This window comes from Sus scrofa, chromosome 7 (genome assembly GCF_054392235.1).
Source record: "Sus scrofa isolate SSC_HxYL_T2T_F1_AM1 chromosome 7, Sscrofa_HxYL_maternal_Yorkshire_Landrace_v2.0, whole genome shotgun sequence".
Classification (NCBI taxonomy): Eukaryota; Metazoa; Chordata; class Mammalia; order Artiodactyla; family Suidae; genus Sus; species Sus scrofa.
In genome coordinates this window covers 136563060-136577215 of record NC_139389.1, presented here as the reverse complement: position 1 = coordinate 136577215, position 14156 = coordinate 136563060, and the positions used below count along the sequence as shown (strand labels likewise).

The window sequence follows — 14156 nt, the reverse complement described above, 5'->3', positions numbered from 1 at the left end:
CTGGGCAGAGCAGTGCCCCGAGGGACCCAGCACCGGGTGCCAGGCAGGCAGGGGCCCCATGTGGAAGGGCAGCTCTCAGGGTGCCCAGGGTGGAAGAGCTCCTTGCCTGGGTCGGCCACCCATCCAGATGAGCCACAAAACCTCGCTGGGAAAACGCCCGAGCTGCTCTCTGCCGCCTGGGGGTGCCCTGGAGCTGGGCTCGAGCTGGCCACTGACCAGGGCGCCCTGGCATGCTCCCCACTGCCTGGCCTCCCCTTCCCCAGGGTGGAGGCAGCGTGAGCGCCGTCCTGCAGCAGCTGCTGGCGTGCGAGCCAGTTAACAAGCACGATGTGCCCAAGGTCAGCGGCTCTCAGGGGACACCGGCCCCGCTGCTCTAAGAGGTGGTCCCACAGCGACCTGCTGAAAGGTCAAACCAGCCGCTTCTTCACCCAAACTCTGGACTGAAACAAAGGGCCTGCCTGGCTACATCCAGGCTTTGCGGTCCCTGGAGCCGGGGGTGGGCAGGGGGAGGAGGGGGTGGGAAAGGGCTCCCCAACCCGACTCCAGGTAGGGACACAAATCTGAGGGTGCAGCCCCAGCTGCGGACACTGCTAAACAGCCCTAAAGACCAGCCAGCGGACGGACAGGCGCTCGGACCCAGGGACAGCGGTACCTGAGGGTAAAGTCAAAGTGAAAGTTCTTTCTCCTTTTTAGAAAGCCGCCAAAGAGAAAAACAGGACGTTGTCAGGCGCCCGGGAGCGGCTCCGCAGGCCGCGGGGGTTCAGCACACCCCTGGCGAGCGGGGCCCCTGAGCGGCCCGGGCACCGGGCGGAGGCTTCGGCTCGGGTCTGTCTCCGCCTCAGCGGGTCCGCATCGGCCCCTCTGCGGAGCAGAGACCCTCTGCCTGGTCCACGAGATCAGCCGCAGCCGCCCGCCCGCCCCACGAGCCCACCTCCCGCACTGGCCCTTCCCCACCCAGTCCGAGGCCCGGCTAAGGGGCCGCCCGGTCTCCTGAACCTTCAGGGCCCCAGCCTGTGCCCCCAGCCCTGCCCCCCGTGTGCGGGCATCCCAGCCAGGGCTCCTGGCCGCCGTCGGCTCTGGGCAGGTGGACGTGAGGAGCCTTGGGCAACACGCCCAAGTGGTGGAAGGAGCTGCGCCCAGACCGCAGGGAGCAGCAGCGTAACCACTATTCCCGCAACGTTTATTCTGGGAAATCCCAAGACGCACAAAAACAGAAAAAGCAACCAGCTTCTCCTAACTCCGACGCAGGCCGGGGAAGGGTGCGGTGGCCCAGGAAAACGGGGAGCCGCCTGGGTGGCTCGCAGGCACCCCCATCCCAGCACGGGAGCCCCGAGGAGCCCCCAGTGAGCTGGGTCCGCGAGGACGCAGGCCGCCTGGGCCGAGACTGCAGAGGGACAGCGGGTCCCCCTGGCCACCACGCACCCGCCCGCTCCCAGAGGTACCTCTTCTGCTTGTAGGTCAGCATGGCCTCTGCGATGGGCAGCTGGTGGGCGCAGTTGGCCCCCGAGATGTACTGCGTGATTCTCGACACAATGTCCGGCGTGTCCTGCACTGCGCGAGGAGACCGGGAGGGGTCCTGTGGCCGCCACCCTCCGAGGGCCCTAGGCCAGGGCAGCCAGGTCTCTCCACATCCCCCTGGGCCCAGTCACCAGAGAGCGCCGTGGCTCACAGCAGGCAGAGGGGAGCACCCTGGCGGAGGTCACACCGGCCCTGTCCCCTGACCCCACCTCCCTCCCAGGCGCTCAGCACACAGCTCTCCCCTGGGGAGGCAGCGAACAGGCCACACCCCCGGAGTGCGGGCAGGGGCGAGGCGTGGGTGTGGGGCAGGTGCCAGGCCTCACCTGTGCTCTGGGCCTCCAGCTTGTTGAAGAGGTCTCTCCAGGCCAGGTCCTGGAAGAAGTTGTTGTACCTGTAGTCCACGGAGCCCAGGTACCTGGCCACCGGGTGGGAGCCTGCGGGCCAAGGGGAGCGCATCAGGGGGCGCGGCTCCGACCCGCAGCTGGCAGCCCGCCGCCCAGACCAGCCTCGGGCGCCCGTGGCCTGGCGCTGTGGGGCGGGCGAGGGTCTCCTCGAGGACGCAGCACTTGCCAGGGGGACATGAGTTGGTGCTGAGACAAACCATGCAAACCAGAAGCCGGGGAAGTTCGAGCACTCGGGACCCGGGTCACTTCAAAGGGCCAATGCCCACCCGGCCAGTGCCCCTGACCCCAAGCCCGAACGGCATCAGGCCGTCCTAACTGTGGGCCGGTCCGGGAGGGCCGCCGGCAGAACCGAGCCGCGGGGGCCCTCACCCAGCGGGATGACCAGGAAGCGCATGTAGCCCAGCCAGTCGGGGGTCTTGTGTGACAGCTGCTCCACGAAGAGCCGCAGGATGGCGCTGAGGTAATGCTGCGCTCCGGCCACCGCGATCTTCACGGGGGTCGGGGGCTGCGAGTTACAGTTGCAGCTGCGGGGACAGGGGACGGACGCCTCAGGGAACTGTCCTTGCTGGGAGGACCAACCTCGCTGAGCCCCCGGGGCACAGCTCGGGGCACAGAGCTCGGGGCGTCGCTGCGCCCCTAAACCGAGCCCCTCCAACTGCCCACGGCAGGCAGCCCTCGGCCCCCAAACCCGAGCCGGGTCTGCGGGCCCCGCCTGGCCCGCTGCTCCCCCCCCCGCCGCCCGGATCCGCTCAGACCAGCCCGCGGGAGCCCCACGGATCGCCGGGGTGCCGAGACCCGCACACACGGCAGGGAAGGTGCGGGACTCACTATCTCTGTATCCGAGACACGATGGTGCTGAAGGCCGCCTGGACGTCGGCCGGAGAGCACGTGCACACCACCGGGAGCGTGTGCCGCTGCAGGACGTCTGAGAGGAACTGGGGGGCCGGGGGCGTGAGCCGCGGGGTTCAGGGTCCACAGGGGGCAAGGCTGGCCAGACGCCCCCACCGCGGAGGCTGCCCAGCCCCTCCCCCACTGCAGGGGGGGGGACACGCACCGACCCCCCCCCCGCCCCCGCAGGGAGGATGCGCTGACCCCCGCCCCCGCAGGGAGGCCGCCCAGCCAGCCCCGCCCCACCTGCCCCTGCCAGTCTGAGGTGTTGACCAGAATGATGTTCTCGGGGAGCTGGTCGTCGGAGACGAGGATGTGGTTTAACTGGTCATACACGGTCTTCCTAGGGATCTGGAAACACAGGCCCGACCACGCCGGGCGTGAGGGGAGCTGCCCCTCACCGGCCCCACGTGCAGACCCTGGCTTTGCCTGGACAGAGGCGCGGGGCTGAAGGGGCTGCGGGGCCCACGGCCGCCGGGGACCAGGGTGGGCAGCCCCAACAAGCCCTCCAGGGAGCAGGCGACCTCACCCTCAAGCTGCTCAGCCCGGGGTGGGCCCTGGGGAGGCCGTGGTCCCTGCCCGGGTGGGCGGCCCCCGCCCCGCACCTGCAGCTGGCTCCGCGTGTCCGGGCAGCGCTCGTTGTCCAAGCTGTTGGCCCGCTCGCTCTGCGGACGCGCCGGCTGCCGCTCCTTTAGGGAAGTGCTCCGGCCCCGGCGGCCGGCCTGCTTCCCCTCGGACCTGCGGGGAAGCCGTCCACAGGCGCTCAGGGCCCCAGGGAAGCACGTGGCATTGGAGGCCACGAAGGGCGGTCACAGCAGGGCCGCGGGCCCCAAGAGCCCACCAGCCCCGGAGGGCACAGGGCTGCGCCCCGGTGCCAGGTGCCCTGGGTGGACCCCGCCCACTGCTGTCGGCTCGTGGGCACACAGGGCACCTCGGAGGGCCCTGGGGGGCGTCTGTGAGGACTGAGGACCCCCACCCGGGGACAAGCCTGGTGCAGGCCAGGGCCCAGCATCCTGGCGCTCAGAGTGACCCCTTCCCAATCAGGCACAGGCCCCTGTGCGCCCCCCCCGCCGGCAAACGCCAGCCTCCAGACCCACTGCTCTGGAAAGTTCCTGTCCCAGAAACCACACCAAGCCCTGTGGGACTGGGCGCCTCATGGGCCTGCCCCACTGACTCCCACTGCCGGGCTCCCGGGGGTGAAAACCAGCCTGCGTCTCGCTTCTGTGAGGGGTGTGCGCGCCACGGCGGGCGGGGGGTGCTGCTCTGTGAGGTGGGGGCTGACACGGAACACATGCGCTTTAAAGTCAGGGCCGCTCAGCTGCGGGGCCGCGACCTCGGGAGCGGCCGGGGACCCGCCCCAGCCCCGCGCTCCCTCCAAGGCCCTGGAGGCAGTGGAGGACCGGGCAGGACAGCACAGGGACCGGGGAGGGGCTCCGGTGGGGGAGGGGACGAGGGCACGGGAGACACCCGGCAGGCGGGTGCCACCAGGAAGCCGCCCGGGTCACGGCAACTCAGACCCCCACCCCATCGGCGGACCCACGCCGGAGGCAGGGGCCGGTCCTGGACCCTGCGCCCTCCAGGCGGCGCATGGCCGTGGGGCCGGCTCCCCCGGCGCCCAGCACAGGGCCTTGGCAGGTGCCATCCACCAGCTCCAGCACAAGCATGGCCCCAGCAGCCACGGCTGACGCTGTCTGGTCCAGGGGACGGGAGACGGGGACCACGGGCCTCCCTGCCCTCACAGCAGCCACACCCAGGCGGTCAGACCTGTGCATGGCTGGCGGCAAAAGGGGGAGGGGGGCCAGTATGACCCCCCCAGCGAAGGGCCTGGGGATCTGTGACACTGAGTGATGCCCCCGGGGGACGCCCACACGCCCTCCCACGCTGGCCCAGGCAGGCATCGCCTGGCCAAAGGCTCCCCCGGAGCGGCCAGTCACCTGGTGGACGGGATGACCAGGGACTCCGTCTTGGTGATGCGTCCGCTGGGTGGCAGCTTCTCGGTGAACACGTCCAGAGCAGAGGTCTCCGCCTCCGGGCTGTCCTCAGGCTGTGATGGCTGCTCGCCGGGGGCGGGTACACTCTGACGGGCAGAGAAGGGATGCACTGGGGACGAAGGCCTGCTGCCTGCTATACTCCTGGGCCCCAGGGGCCATGGTCTGGGTGATGGAGTTTGGGCCAATCTGGGGCTGGGGGCTCCCCGAGTGTGCCCTGGGAAGCCAGCTGACCCTAACTGCCAACCACAAGGCCCTAGGCCAGGCCGCCACGGGAGAGCAGCACCGAACCCCCCAAACCTGCCCTGGGCCTTCCTTGGGAACCCCCACAAGGGCAGCAGGACCAACACGGTGTTCACGGGCCTGTTCCTGCTGTCCACCCAGAGCTGCTGTGAACCCAGGGCCCCGACCACACCTGGGGGCGTGAATGCAGGGGGCCCTCCCTGTGGTTCTGGGTGCCAGTTCTGAGCTCTGGCAACAGGAGCACCTGCCTCTGCAGCCCGCCACGTCGGCAGCCCCTGTGCTAAGGCAGCGTGGAAGTGGGCTCCGTGCTGGCATGCCGTGTCCAAACGCAGCCCCACCCCCGCTTACCTGGGCCACGGAATCGGAGGTGCTGTCGCTCGGCTGCTTGGTGCCCAGAGCCCGCATCTTCTCGGGCACGTCGGCCTGTGGGGAGGAGGCGGGAAGGAATCGGGCTGTGGTGGGCGCTGGTGCAGAGGCTGGTGCACCCCGGGCAGGGGCTCCGGGCTTGGAGGCAGCCCGGCGAGACCGGCTGGCATGTCCTGGACCATGGGCTCACGGTCACCCACAACAGCCACCTGGCACTGGCCACGCCAGAACCCAGGAGTGCGCCACCGTGTCAGACTCCCGGGGTGACTCAGAGACCCCAGCGGAGCCCCTGGTCCTGGTCACTCACTGGACTCGGCGGCTCCTTCTGGCTCCGGGCGCTGTGGATGCTCCCGACCTCTGTCTGCGAGCTGGAGTGGGACAGGCCTTCGAAGTACGGCCTGGGGGGGGGCGGGACAGAGAGGAGGTTACTGTCCAGTACCCCCCAAGGTGAAGGCCCAGCCGCTACGCCTGGCGGGGTGTCTGGGGCCGAGCAGGGCCCCAGCCTGGAGGACCACGGCACAGGCGAGGGCGCAGAGGGTCTGGGAGCAGCGGAAGCCCCTCTGCTCCGGGCCTTAGTCCTGGCGGCAGACGCCCCACCTCCAGCCACAACCTGCTGGAGGGCTGGCAGGGGCCTGGGGCCACAGCCAGCTGCCAGCGAAGAGCTGGGTGGGGCGAACCCAGGCCGAGCGCCCCACTCAGCAGGTAGCAGGTCATGGAGGGCAGAGTCAGGGCCACGCTGAAACGAGGGGTGGGAACTCTGGCCAGCAGGATCAGGGCCCCAAGACGCCCGTGCCTCACCCCCAGGCCTGGGCGCTAGCTGGCCAGGGCTCGCCTGCAGGCACAGCTGGTGTTTCGGGGCTTCGGGCAGGGGACCGGTGAAAGTGGAGCTCTTCTCCAGCTGAAGGCAGAGGGAGGCTGAGGGACAGGACCGTGGTGCTGCCCGTGAACGTGGAGGGGGCAGCAGGCCAGAAGGGAAGCGGGACCCCTGTCCTGTAGCCACACGGCTGAGCCCCCAGACCCCAGCCTCGAGAAGGAGCGTAACTTCTGGTTGTCAGCTGAGGGAGCCTGTGCTGTGAGCTGGGTCAGGCCGGACGTGGGTCTGAGGGCTGCAGCAGGTGCAGGAGAGCAAGCCCCTGCCTGTGTTCTTGCCGGGGTCTTACGTACACTTGGGTTTGGGGAGTTTTTTGGGTCCCACACACAGCCAGGGATTGAACTCACGCCACTGCAAAGAAAATACCAGACCCTTAACCTGCTGCACTACTAGGGAGCTTCTACGAGTCTTTAGAGGAGTTTCAAAAACCAGGAGTTCCCATCGTGGTGCAGTGCAAACGACTAGGAACCATGAGGTTTCGGGTTTGATCCCTGGCCTCGCTCAGTGGGTTAAGGATCCGGTGTTGCCGTGAGCTGCGGTGTAGGTCGCAGACACGGCTGGGATCCCCTGTTGCTGTGGCTGTGGTGTAGGCCGGCAGCTGTAGCTCCGATTCAACCCTAGCCTGGGAGCCTCCATGTGCCGCGGGTGCGGCCCTGAAAAGAAAGAAAGCAAACAGACAAAAACCTGCTCCTGGCTGACTTGGAGGTCCCTGTGCCCTTGGCTCCCGGCTGCTGCCCGCGGGCCTTGGTGTTCCCAACACGCACCCTGCCTCCCCCCCCCCATGCACCTGTGCCTCACGCGGGCGCCCAGCAGGGGCAGGACACCATCGTCTCGCCGCAGGACAGAGCCCTGTGGCCACATGCTCACTGCCCTCCTGCGACAGCCCCCCCAGTGCCCCCCCAGCCCACAGCCACCTCCTGGAGGAGTGCCCCCAGCTGCCTTCCAACTGGGCCCAGCAGGTTCCAGAGGCCTCTCCCGAAGGCAAACCGGTCCCTGTCCCTCTGCCCCCTCACCTGTGGAGGCGCCGCGGACCGAGGCCAGGCTTGGGCTCTGTGTCCCCCGCCTCCCCCGTGCCGAGCCCACGCCCCCTTTCCGGCCCCCGCGGCCCCGGCGTGGCCCCCGCCGCCGGGCGGCTCCCGCGCATGCGCTGCAGGCGCGCGGCTGCGCCCACCTGAGCTTGGGCTTGGGGGTGCTGAGGACACTGTCGTCGTCGTCCATGTCGGGGCCGCTGTCGCTGGGGTTCTCCACGTCCAGCGTGTCGTACAGCAGGTCCAGGTCCTCCTCCACCTCGGGGACATGCTCGGCAGGGTCCTGCTCCGAGTCCAGGACCTGCAGGGACGTCGGCTGTGAGAGGCCGGCCTGGGGGGGGGGGGGGGCAGCCGCCGGCGAGGGGAGAGGCCACCGGGCAGCTTTCCTCCCGCCACGTGCTCCAGACCGCGGGGCGTCCCCTGCGCCTCCAGGCACCGGGCACTGTGCGTGGCAAGGCTGTTCTGGGCAGTGTGCTCAGCACAGGAGCACAGGGCGGCGCTGACAGTGCGGGCCGTGCGGGACCCCTACCACGGGAGGCAAAAGGCCGCCCTGGCCAGGTGTCCCCGCCCTCTGGCCGTGCCCCCGTCCCCCGCGCTGGGCCCTTCTCAGGACAGCAAAGTGGAAGCCCTTGGCATGCGGCCTCCTCGTGCTCAGCGCGAGGTACCTATGGCAGCGTGCGTCCGCCCACAGCGGGCCCCTTCAGGCAGCGCGCCCTCGACGGCGGGGCTCAGCCTGCCGGGCCGTGGCCGGCGGAGGGCGGCGGGCGTTCCCAGCGTCTGCCGCGACGAGTGGAGCTTCTGTGACCGTTTGGCAGACTTTGTGTGGACGTGCTTCCGTCCTGTAGGTCAGCTCAGCAGGGGTCGCTGGCCTCCGGGAAAGCGTCTGCGTCTAACCCTGAGGAACCCCGCCTGTCTCCCGAAGTGGCCGCACCGTTTCTGGTTCCCTGCAGCGCGTGCAAGGGCCCCGCCGGTCACGCACCCTCACTGACACTCATTCTCCACGTTCCTGCTGACGGCGCCCTGGTGGGCACCAGGCCTCGGTCTCGCTGTGGTCCCGGTCTGCTGCTGACCAGGCGACGCCACGCACCTTGGCGCGTACTTAGTGGCTGTTGGCAGTTCTTCTTTGGAGAAACAGCTGGTCAGAGCCTTTGCCTGATTTTTAAAGCAGACAGTTGCTTTTTGAACTGTGTTGCTTTTGAGTTGCCAATGTTCCATATTCTGGATACGAGTCCCTTATCAGATACGTGATTTGTAAAATTTTTTCTCCCATCCTGTGGACTGCTGTTTCATTTTCTGGACGGTATTACTTGGGGCACAGAAGTTTTAAATATTGATGCAACCCAACTTATCTATTTTTTATTTGCTCACGCTCTTGGTGTCAGATCTAAGCAGCCATTCTTGGCGTTCCCACTGTGGCTCAGCAGGTTATGAACCTGACTAGTACCCATGAGGATGCGGGCTCGATCCCTGGCCTCCCTCAGTGGGTTAAGGATCTGGCGTTGCCGTGAGCTGTGGTGGAGGTGGCCGGTGTGGCTTGGATCCTGCGTTGCTGTGGTTGCGGTGGAGGCTGGCAGCTGCAGCTCTGAATCAACCCCTAGCCTGGGAACTTCCACGTGCCAAGGGTGTGGCCCTAAAAAGAAAAAGAAGGAGCCATTTTCCAACCCAAGGTCACAAACATTTACTCCTACGTTTTCTTCCAAGTGTTGTATGGTTTTCTCCTTCACATTTAGGTCTTTGGCCCCTGTGGGTTCATTTCTTTACATGGTGTGAGGTGAGGAGTCCGTGTCCTTCCTTTGCAGGCAGATATCCAGTTGCCCCAGGATTGTTTGCTGAAAAGGCTATTTTCCCCTCTATTGAAAGCTCTTGGCATCTTGTTGAAAATCAACCGACCACAAAGAGGAGGATTTATTTCTGGATTCTTATCCTCACTTCACTGCCTGCCCCCCGACACACGCCTGATGGCCATAGCTCTGCGGGCAGTTCTGAAAACGGACAGTGTGAGGCCCCCAACCTTGCGCTTTTTCACGATTATTTTGTTGGTTCTGGGCTCCTCGTGTTTACAGGTGAGCGTGAGGACTGGCTGGCTGATTTCTGCAGAAAGCCCGCTGGAGCCCCGACAGGAACAGCACGAATGCGGACATCAGGCTGGGGAGGGCCGGCTGGGGGGCCCGTTTCAGCACCTGCCGAGGGCTGCCCTCCTGTGTGGACGTGGCCTCACGGACTGTCATGACCACGTGTGAGGACCAGGCTTTGGGGCTTACCTACTGCACCACCACACCTCCTCGGTGGGTCCAAACTCTGGGGACTAATCTCCTGATCACAGGAAAAGACATTTTTCTTCCGGTTTTAAAAGCTACACGAGCTCATCAGAGAAATGTGGAGACTAGGAGTTGCGGTCGGAGCGCAGTGGAAACAAATCCGACAGCATCTACGAGGATGCGGGTGCGAGCCCTGGCCTCACTCCGTGGGCTAAGGATCCGGTGTGGCGGTGGCTGTGGTGTGGACCGGCAGCTGTAGCTCCGGTTCGACCCCTAGCCTGGGAACCTCCATGTGCCACAGGTGTGGCCCTAAAAAGCCAAAAAAAAAAAAAAAAAAAAAAAAAGAAGAAAGAACAAAATGAAAATTTGGAGACTAGAAACAAGCTAAAAAAAACATTGAAACACTTGGTACGTTGGCAGTGGGGAGGCCACATGGTGCCGATGGGGGCACGGGGAAGCTGCACACCTGCTCAGTTCTGCTGTGAACCTGAAGCTGCCCTAGAAATGCAGTCAGTTCATAAAAAGCCACAAAACACAAAAACCCAAGTCACGCCCTCCAAAGATGAAGCCCCCCACCCCCCCGCCCCGGGTCTGTCCAGCAAGTTGTAATTCAGGACACACCGCAGGCACCGGCTGGGCCGTGTGGACAGTGGGCAGCAGAGCCAGCCTCCGCCCGGCCCGGACCCCCAGAGCCCTCCTCTGGCCGCTCGCTCACCTCGTCCGAGACTTTAAATCTCCGCAGCAGAGCCACGACTTTCTGCTTGAAGTTCTGTTGCTGCAAGACAAGCGGGGCGGGGTCAGGGCCCCTGGCTTCCCAGGCTGCCTGCGGCCCTGGCAGGAGGCAGTGCGGCTTAACCGCGCGGACGACCAGCACGGCTCTGGCACCGCAACAACCATACGCATTTTCAGGAGCATCGGAAACCACAGCCGCAGTCAGACCCAGCAGCGGACCCAGGACGGAGCTACCGTCCCAGAGCCAGACCCGCGGTTCTCCTGGAGGCCTCCGTGCCCCACCTCCAACCCGCCCTGCTCGGTGGGATTTGGAGGCTGAGAGCAGGAGCCCATCTGCTCGGGGGCGCCCTCGGCCGCCGACCAAGGCCACCCTTGGGGACCCCCACTCCTGTCCAGAAGCTGGGCCTCGGTCCTGGCACCGAGGCTCAAACAGGTACTGCCGTAGCGCGTGGGGGCTGCTGCACCGCCGTCTAGAACACACGGCTCCCTGGTGCACAGGGTCAGCCACGGCTTCCCAGCACGCTTGGGAGCGGTTCTGGGGCCACGACCCGGCATGTGGGCAGCTTGACACCATGAGCCCCCCCAGTGGAGAGGGACGTTCTGTGACGGGCCGAGGCCTCCGTCTGGACTTTCCTCCCGGAGGACCTGACAGTCCTTCTGAGCCCCTGGGCCCACCTGCCCCGGACAGACCGGAACTGGCCTCCCACTGGGTGTGTCTGGGCAGGGAGGGAACCGCCCTGGGCTCCGGTGGGGAGTGGCCTGGGCAAGACCACAGCAGCCCCACCTGGCCCGCTGCCTCTGGGCCTGCGGCCTGGGGCTGGCATGGGACGCCCACCCGGCTCGCCCACGCCAGCAAAGCTCTGACGACGGCCAGCGCCTCGCAGCCCCCCTCCCAGGGCAAGGCCACTGCGTGGGGCCTCCCGCCATCGCGCTGTATTTGGGAAAGAGACTGGACCTCAGAAGAAGCCACAGAGCTGGGCTTCAGGGGACAGCACGTGTGCCCGGAGACGGCCCGGGACAGCCGCCTCGCGTCCTGAACCCCTCCCGAGGGCCCCACGCGGCCCGCCCCCCGGCCCCGGCCCCCACCCCCAGTGTTAGTAAAACCAGTCTCCACCGACCCTGGTCATGGACGTCGTTCTTACTATCGAGCGCCGCTGCTTCTTGGGCTTCCCCACGTCGAAGTCATCCTCGTCCAAGTCCTGCAGAGACCCGGCCCCTGAGGCCCCGCGCGGCGCCCCAGGCCCTCCCTGCCCGGACGGGGCCCCGCCCTGGGTGCTTGGGACGCTGGCCCTGGAGGGTCTTGGGTGGGCCCACCGGGGACTGCGCTGCTGCCGGGGGTCAGGAGAAGCTGGGCGCTGGGGCCCCAAAGCTGGCGTCTCCCCCGGGGTCCCGCGTGACCCTGCGACCTGCCCCCGTGGCGCCTGGTTACCTGCCCCTGCACGGCGTCGTCACTGGCCTCCTGCTCGGAGGAGAAGCTCTCGTACTCCTCCTCGGAGTAGTTATCTGCGGAACGAGCAGATGGAAGGGGGGCGCCTCGGGGTTCCGGCCGGTGTCCCGGCAATGAGCCGGCGCCCAGTGACGCCCCCACCCCCGTGAGCAGGGCCACCGCAGGGAGACAGCCCTACGCGGTAGGGACTGGGCCCGCCCGCCCTGGCAGGTGGACCGTCCGGGGGGAGGGGCCGCGCTTCCAGCCCCCACATGCCCCACCCCATCCCATGGTGGCCCTTCCTACCCATCACCGGGCTCAACAGGGTCCCTGCCTGCCCACCCTCCGCTCAGGGCAGACGGCCCCAGCTGTGAATGGAGGGGTCTTGCTGGACCCGGGAAGGCCCCTGACCTGCTTACGGACCATGTCATAGGGTGGGGGCAGGACCAGACGCCCGCTGCCCAGAGGGCAGCCTGCAGACCCAAGGCGGTGGCCGGGAGGTGGTGCCCGTGGCAGAGACACTGCTCTCGGCGGGACTCACCTGTAGACTTGGCCTTGGGGCCCGCCTGCATGGCACTGTCCTCGTGGTCAATGGGCTGGCTGGACAGGGAGAAGATCCAGATCTCGGCCACCTTGACCGAGGCCTCCTTGACGTTGCTGCAGAGGCTCAGCACCTGGCCGCCCTCGGAGGGGTGCTGCATCACCTGAGGGCAGGGTGTGGCTCTAGAGCGTGGGGCGTGGCCTGTGCCCGCAGCCCCGCCCAGCTGTGCGGACACCCACCGGGTTGGGACCACCTAGGTTGGCGAGGCCCTGGGGCCATTCGTCTTGAGATTTCCAACAAACTGGGGAGAGGACCCCTCGTGCCCCCGCTCCTCACTGGCCTGCGCCCCACGCTGGCCCCAGGCAGCCAAGCAATTCACCCTGACGGGGGGCTCACCGTGACATGCCAGAGAACACACACATCTGCATTTTATTTCTCTATTCTTTCTTTTTCCGCTGCCCTGGCAGCATATGAAAATTCCCAGGCCAGGGATCGAGCCTGAGCAGGAGCTGCAACCTACACTACAGCTGCAGCAACGTCAGACCCGTCACCCACTGTGCTGGGCTGGGGATTGAACCTGCACCCCCAGAGAGACAAGCTGGATCATTAACCCCTGTGCCACAGCGGGAACTCAGGGGGAGGCCAACTCTTTAGCCAAATAAGGAAATAATTTTGAGGAAACGACCATCACCACCGTTTAAGAAACCAAGTTAAAAAGGCCCCCTGGGAGTTCCCACCGTGGCGCAGTGGTAACGAACCCAACTGGTAAGCATGAGGACGCAGGTTCGATCCCTGGCCTCGCTCAGTGGGGTAAGGATCCAGCATTGCCATGAGCTGTGGTGTAGGTTGCAGATGCGGCTTGGCGTTGCTGTGGCTGTGGCGTAGGCCGCCACCTGATTAGACCCCTAGCCTGGGAACCTCCATGTGCTGCAAGTGTGGCCCTAAAAAGACAAAAAAAAAAAAAAAAAAAAAAGGCCATTTGGCTGCTTCCTGCCATGGCCAAGTCACTCTGACGGCGTGCGTGCGCACGTGCCCTCTGAGGCCAGACCCTGCCGGCCGTGCTCCCGGCACACCTGTGTCACCTTCCTAACGGGAAGTCTGACTTGGCTGAGTCTCCCTATCTTAGAGCTGTGAGAACATGCCCAGCTTGGCCCAGAAACCAACCTGGGTACGAACTCCAATACAGTGAGGGGGCGGACCTCACGGCCACTGGGCCGGGGCTCAGCTGCTCTGGGAAGGGCAGGGGCGAGGGCCTGGGCACGTCAGATTCAGCTCGGCAGCTGGCGGGGAGGGGGTTAGGCCTGGGCGGGGGGCCCAGCACTCTCAGAACCACGCCAGAAGCCCCAGAAGAACACCAGGGGGCAGGAGGGAAGCCGGGCCTCTTGCAGAGGCCACCTGGTCTGGGCAGCGCACTGAGACCACGGCTGGCTTTACAGCCCTGGTGGTCACGCGCTCATCACGCTCCACTCAGGCAGGACAAGGCGGCATCTTCCAGCGTCCTCTGAGCACTAACGGCCTGCAGGCAGGGGCCCCGGGATGACCAGAGGCCCTGGACCAGCACAGGGGCCAGCGGCGATGACTGGTGACCCTGGGTCAGCAGAGGAGCCTGCCAGGGCCCTGAGGAGTCCAGGCCCTGCCTGCCGGCCCGCTTCTGCAGTCCAGCAGCCAGGACGCTCAGCCACAGCCTGGCAGCATCACAGAGAAGCTCAGGCCCAGCCAGCTCACACACCTGGCTCCCGCTCTGCTCTGGGTCTCCCTGGGTGTAGGTGGCTGGGAGGGCCAAGCCAGGGCACCGACTGTGCCTGTCCTGGACGGGCGGGTGGGCAGGAGGCCTGAAGGCTCAGGCAGGCTCTGGGGCAGAACACAGGGGTTCCCGGCTGCCCCTCCCCCAGG

At 66.4% G+C, this 14156-nt stretch overlaps 1 protein-coding gene across 17 annotated transcripts in view; it reads right to left on the bottom strand.

Annotated features, from left to right (window-relative positions):
* Nucleotides 1-14156, bottom strand: part of PACS2 (phosphofurin acidic cluster sorting protein 2) — a 63630-nt gene that overhangs the window by 15351 nt on the left and 34123 nt on the right. For 4 of the 17 annotated variants that reach the window (XR_014809366.1, XR_014809365.1, XR_002341117.2 and 1 more), the window contains exons 5-18: nucleotides 12264-12426; nucleotides 11726-11799; nucleotides 11439-11495; nucleotides 10280-10339; nucleotides 7450-7607; nucleotides 5715-5805; nucleotides 5390-5464; nucleotides 4745-4887; nucleotides 3416-3548; nucleotides 3057-3161; nucleotides 2751-2857; nucleotides 2292-2446; nucleotides 1842-1952; nucleotides 1443-1551 (exon numbers count right to left, since the gene is read on the bottom strand). Coding sequence is in view for 8 of the 17 variants with exons in the window: in XM_021081612.2 (XP_020937271.1) it covers nucleotides 1443-1551; nucleotides 1842-1952; nucleotides 2292-2446; nucleotides 2751-2857; nucleotides 3057-3161; nucleotides 3416-3548; nucleotides 4745-4887; nucleotides 5390-5464; nucleotides 5715-5805; nucleotides 7450-7607; nucleotides 10280-10339; nucleotides 11439-11495; nucleotides 11726-11799; nucleotides 12264-12426 (1541 nt within the window). In the remaining 9 variants the exon portion in view is untranslated. Of the gene's footprint in view, nucleotides 1-652; nucleotides 686-1442; nucleotides 1552-1841; nucleotides 1953-2291; nucleotides 2447-2750; nucleotides 2858-3056; nucleotides 3162-3415; nucleotides 3549-4744; nucleotides 4888-5389; nucleotides 5465-5714; nucleotides 5806-7449; nucleotides 7608-10279; nucleotides 10340-11414; nucleotides 11496-11725; nucleotides 11800-12263; nucleotides 12427-14156 lie in introns of all 17 variants that reach the window. The other 13 variants (XR_014809363.1, XR_014809367.1, XM_021081607.2 and 10 more) reach the window with 6 other exon arrangements.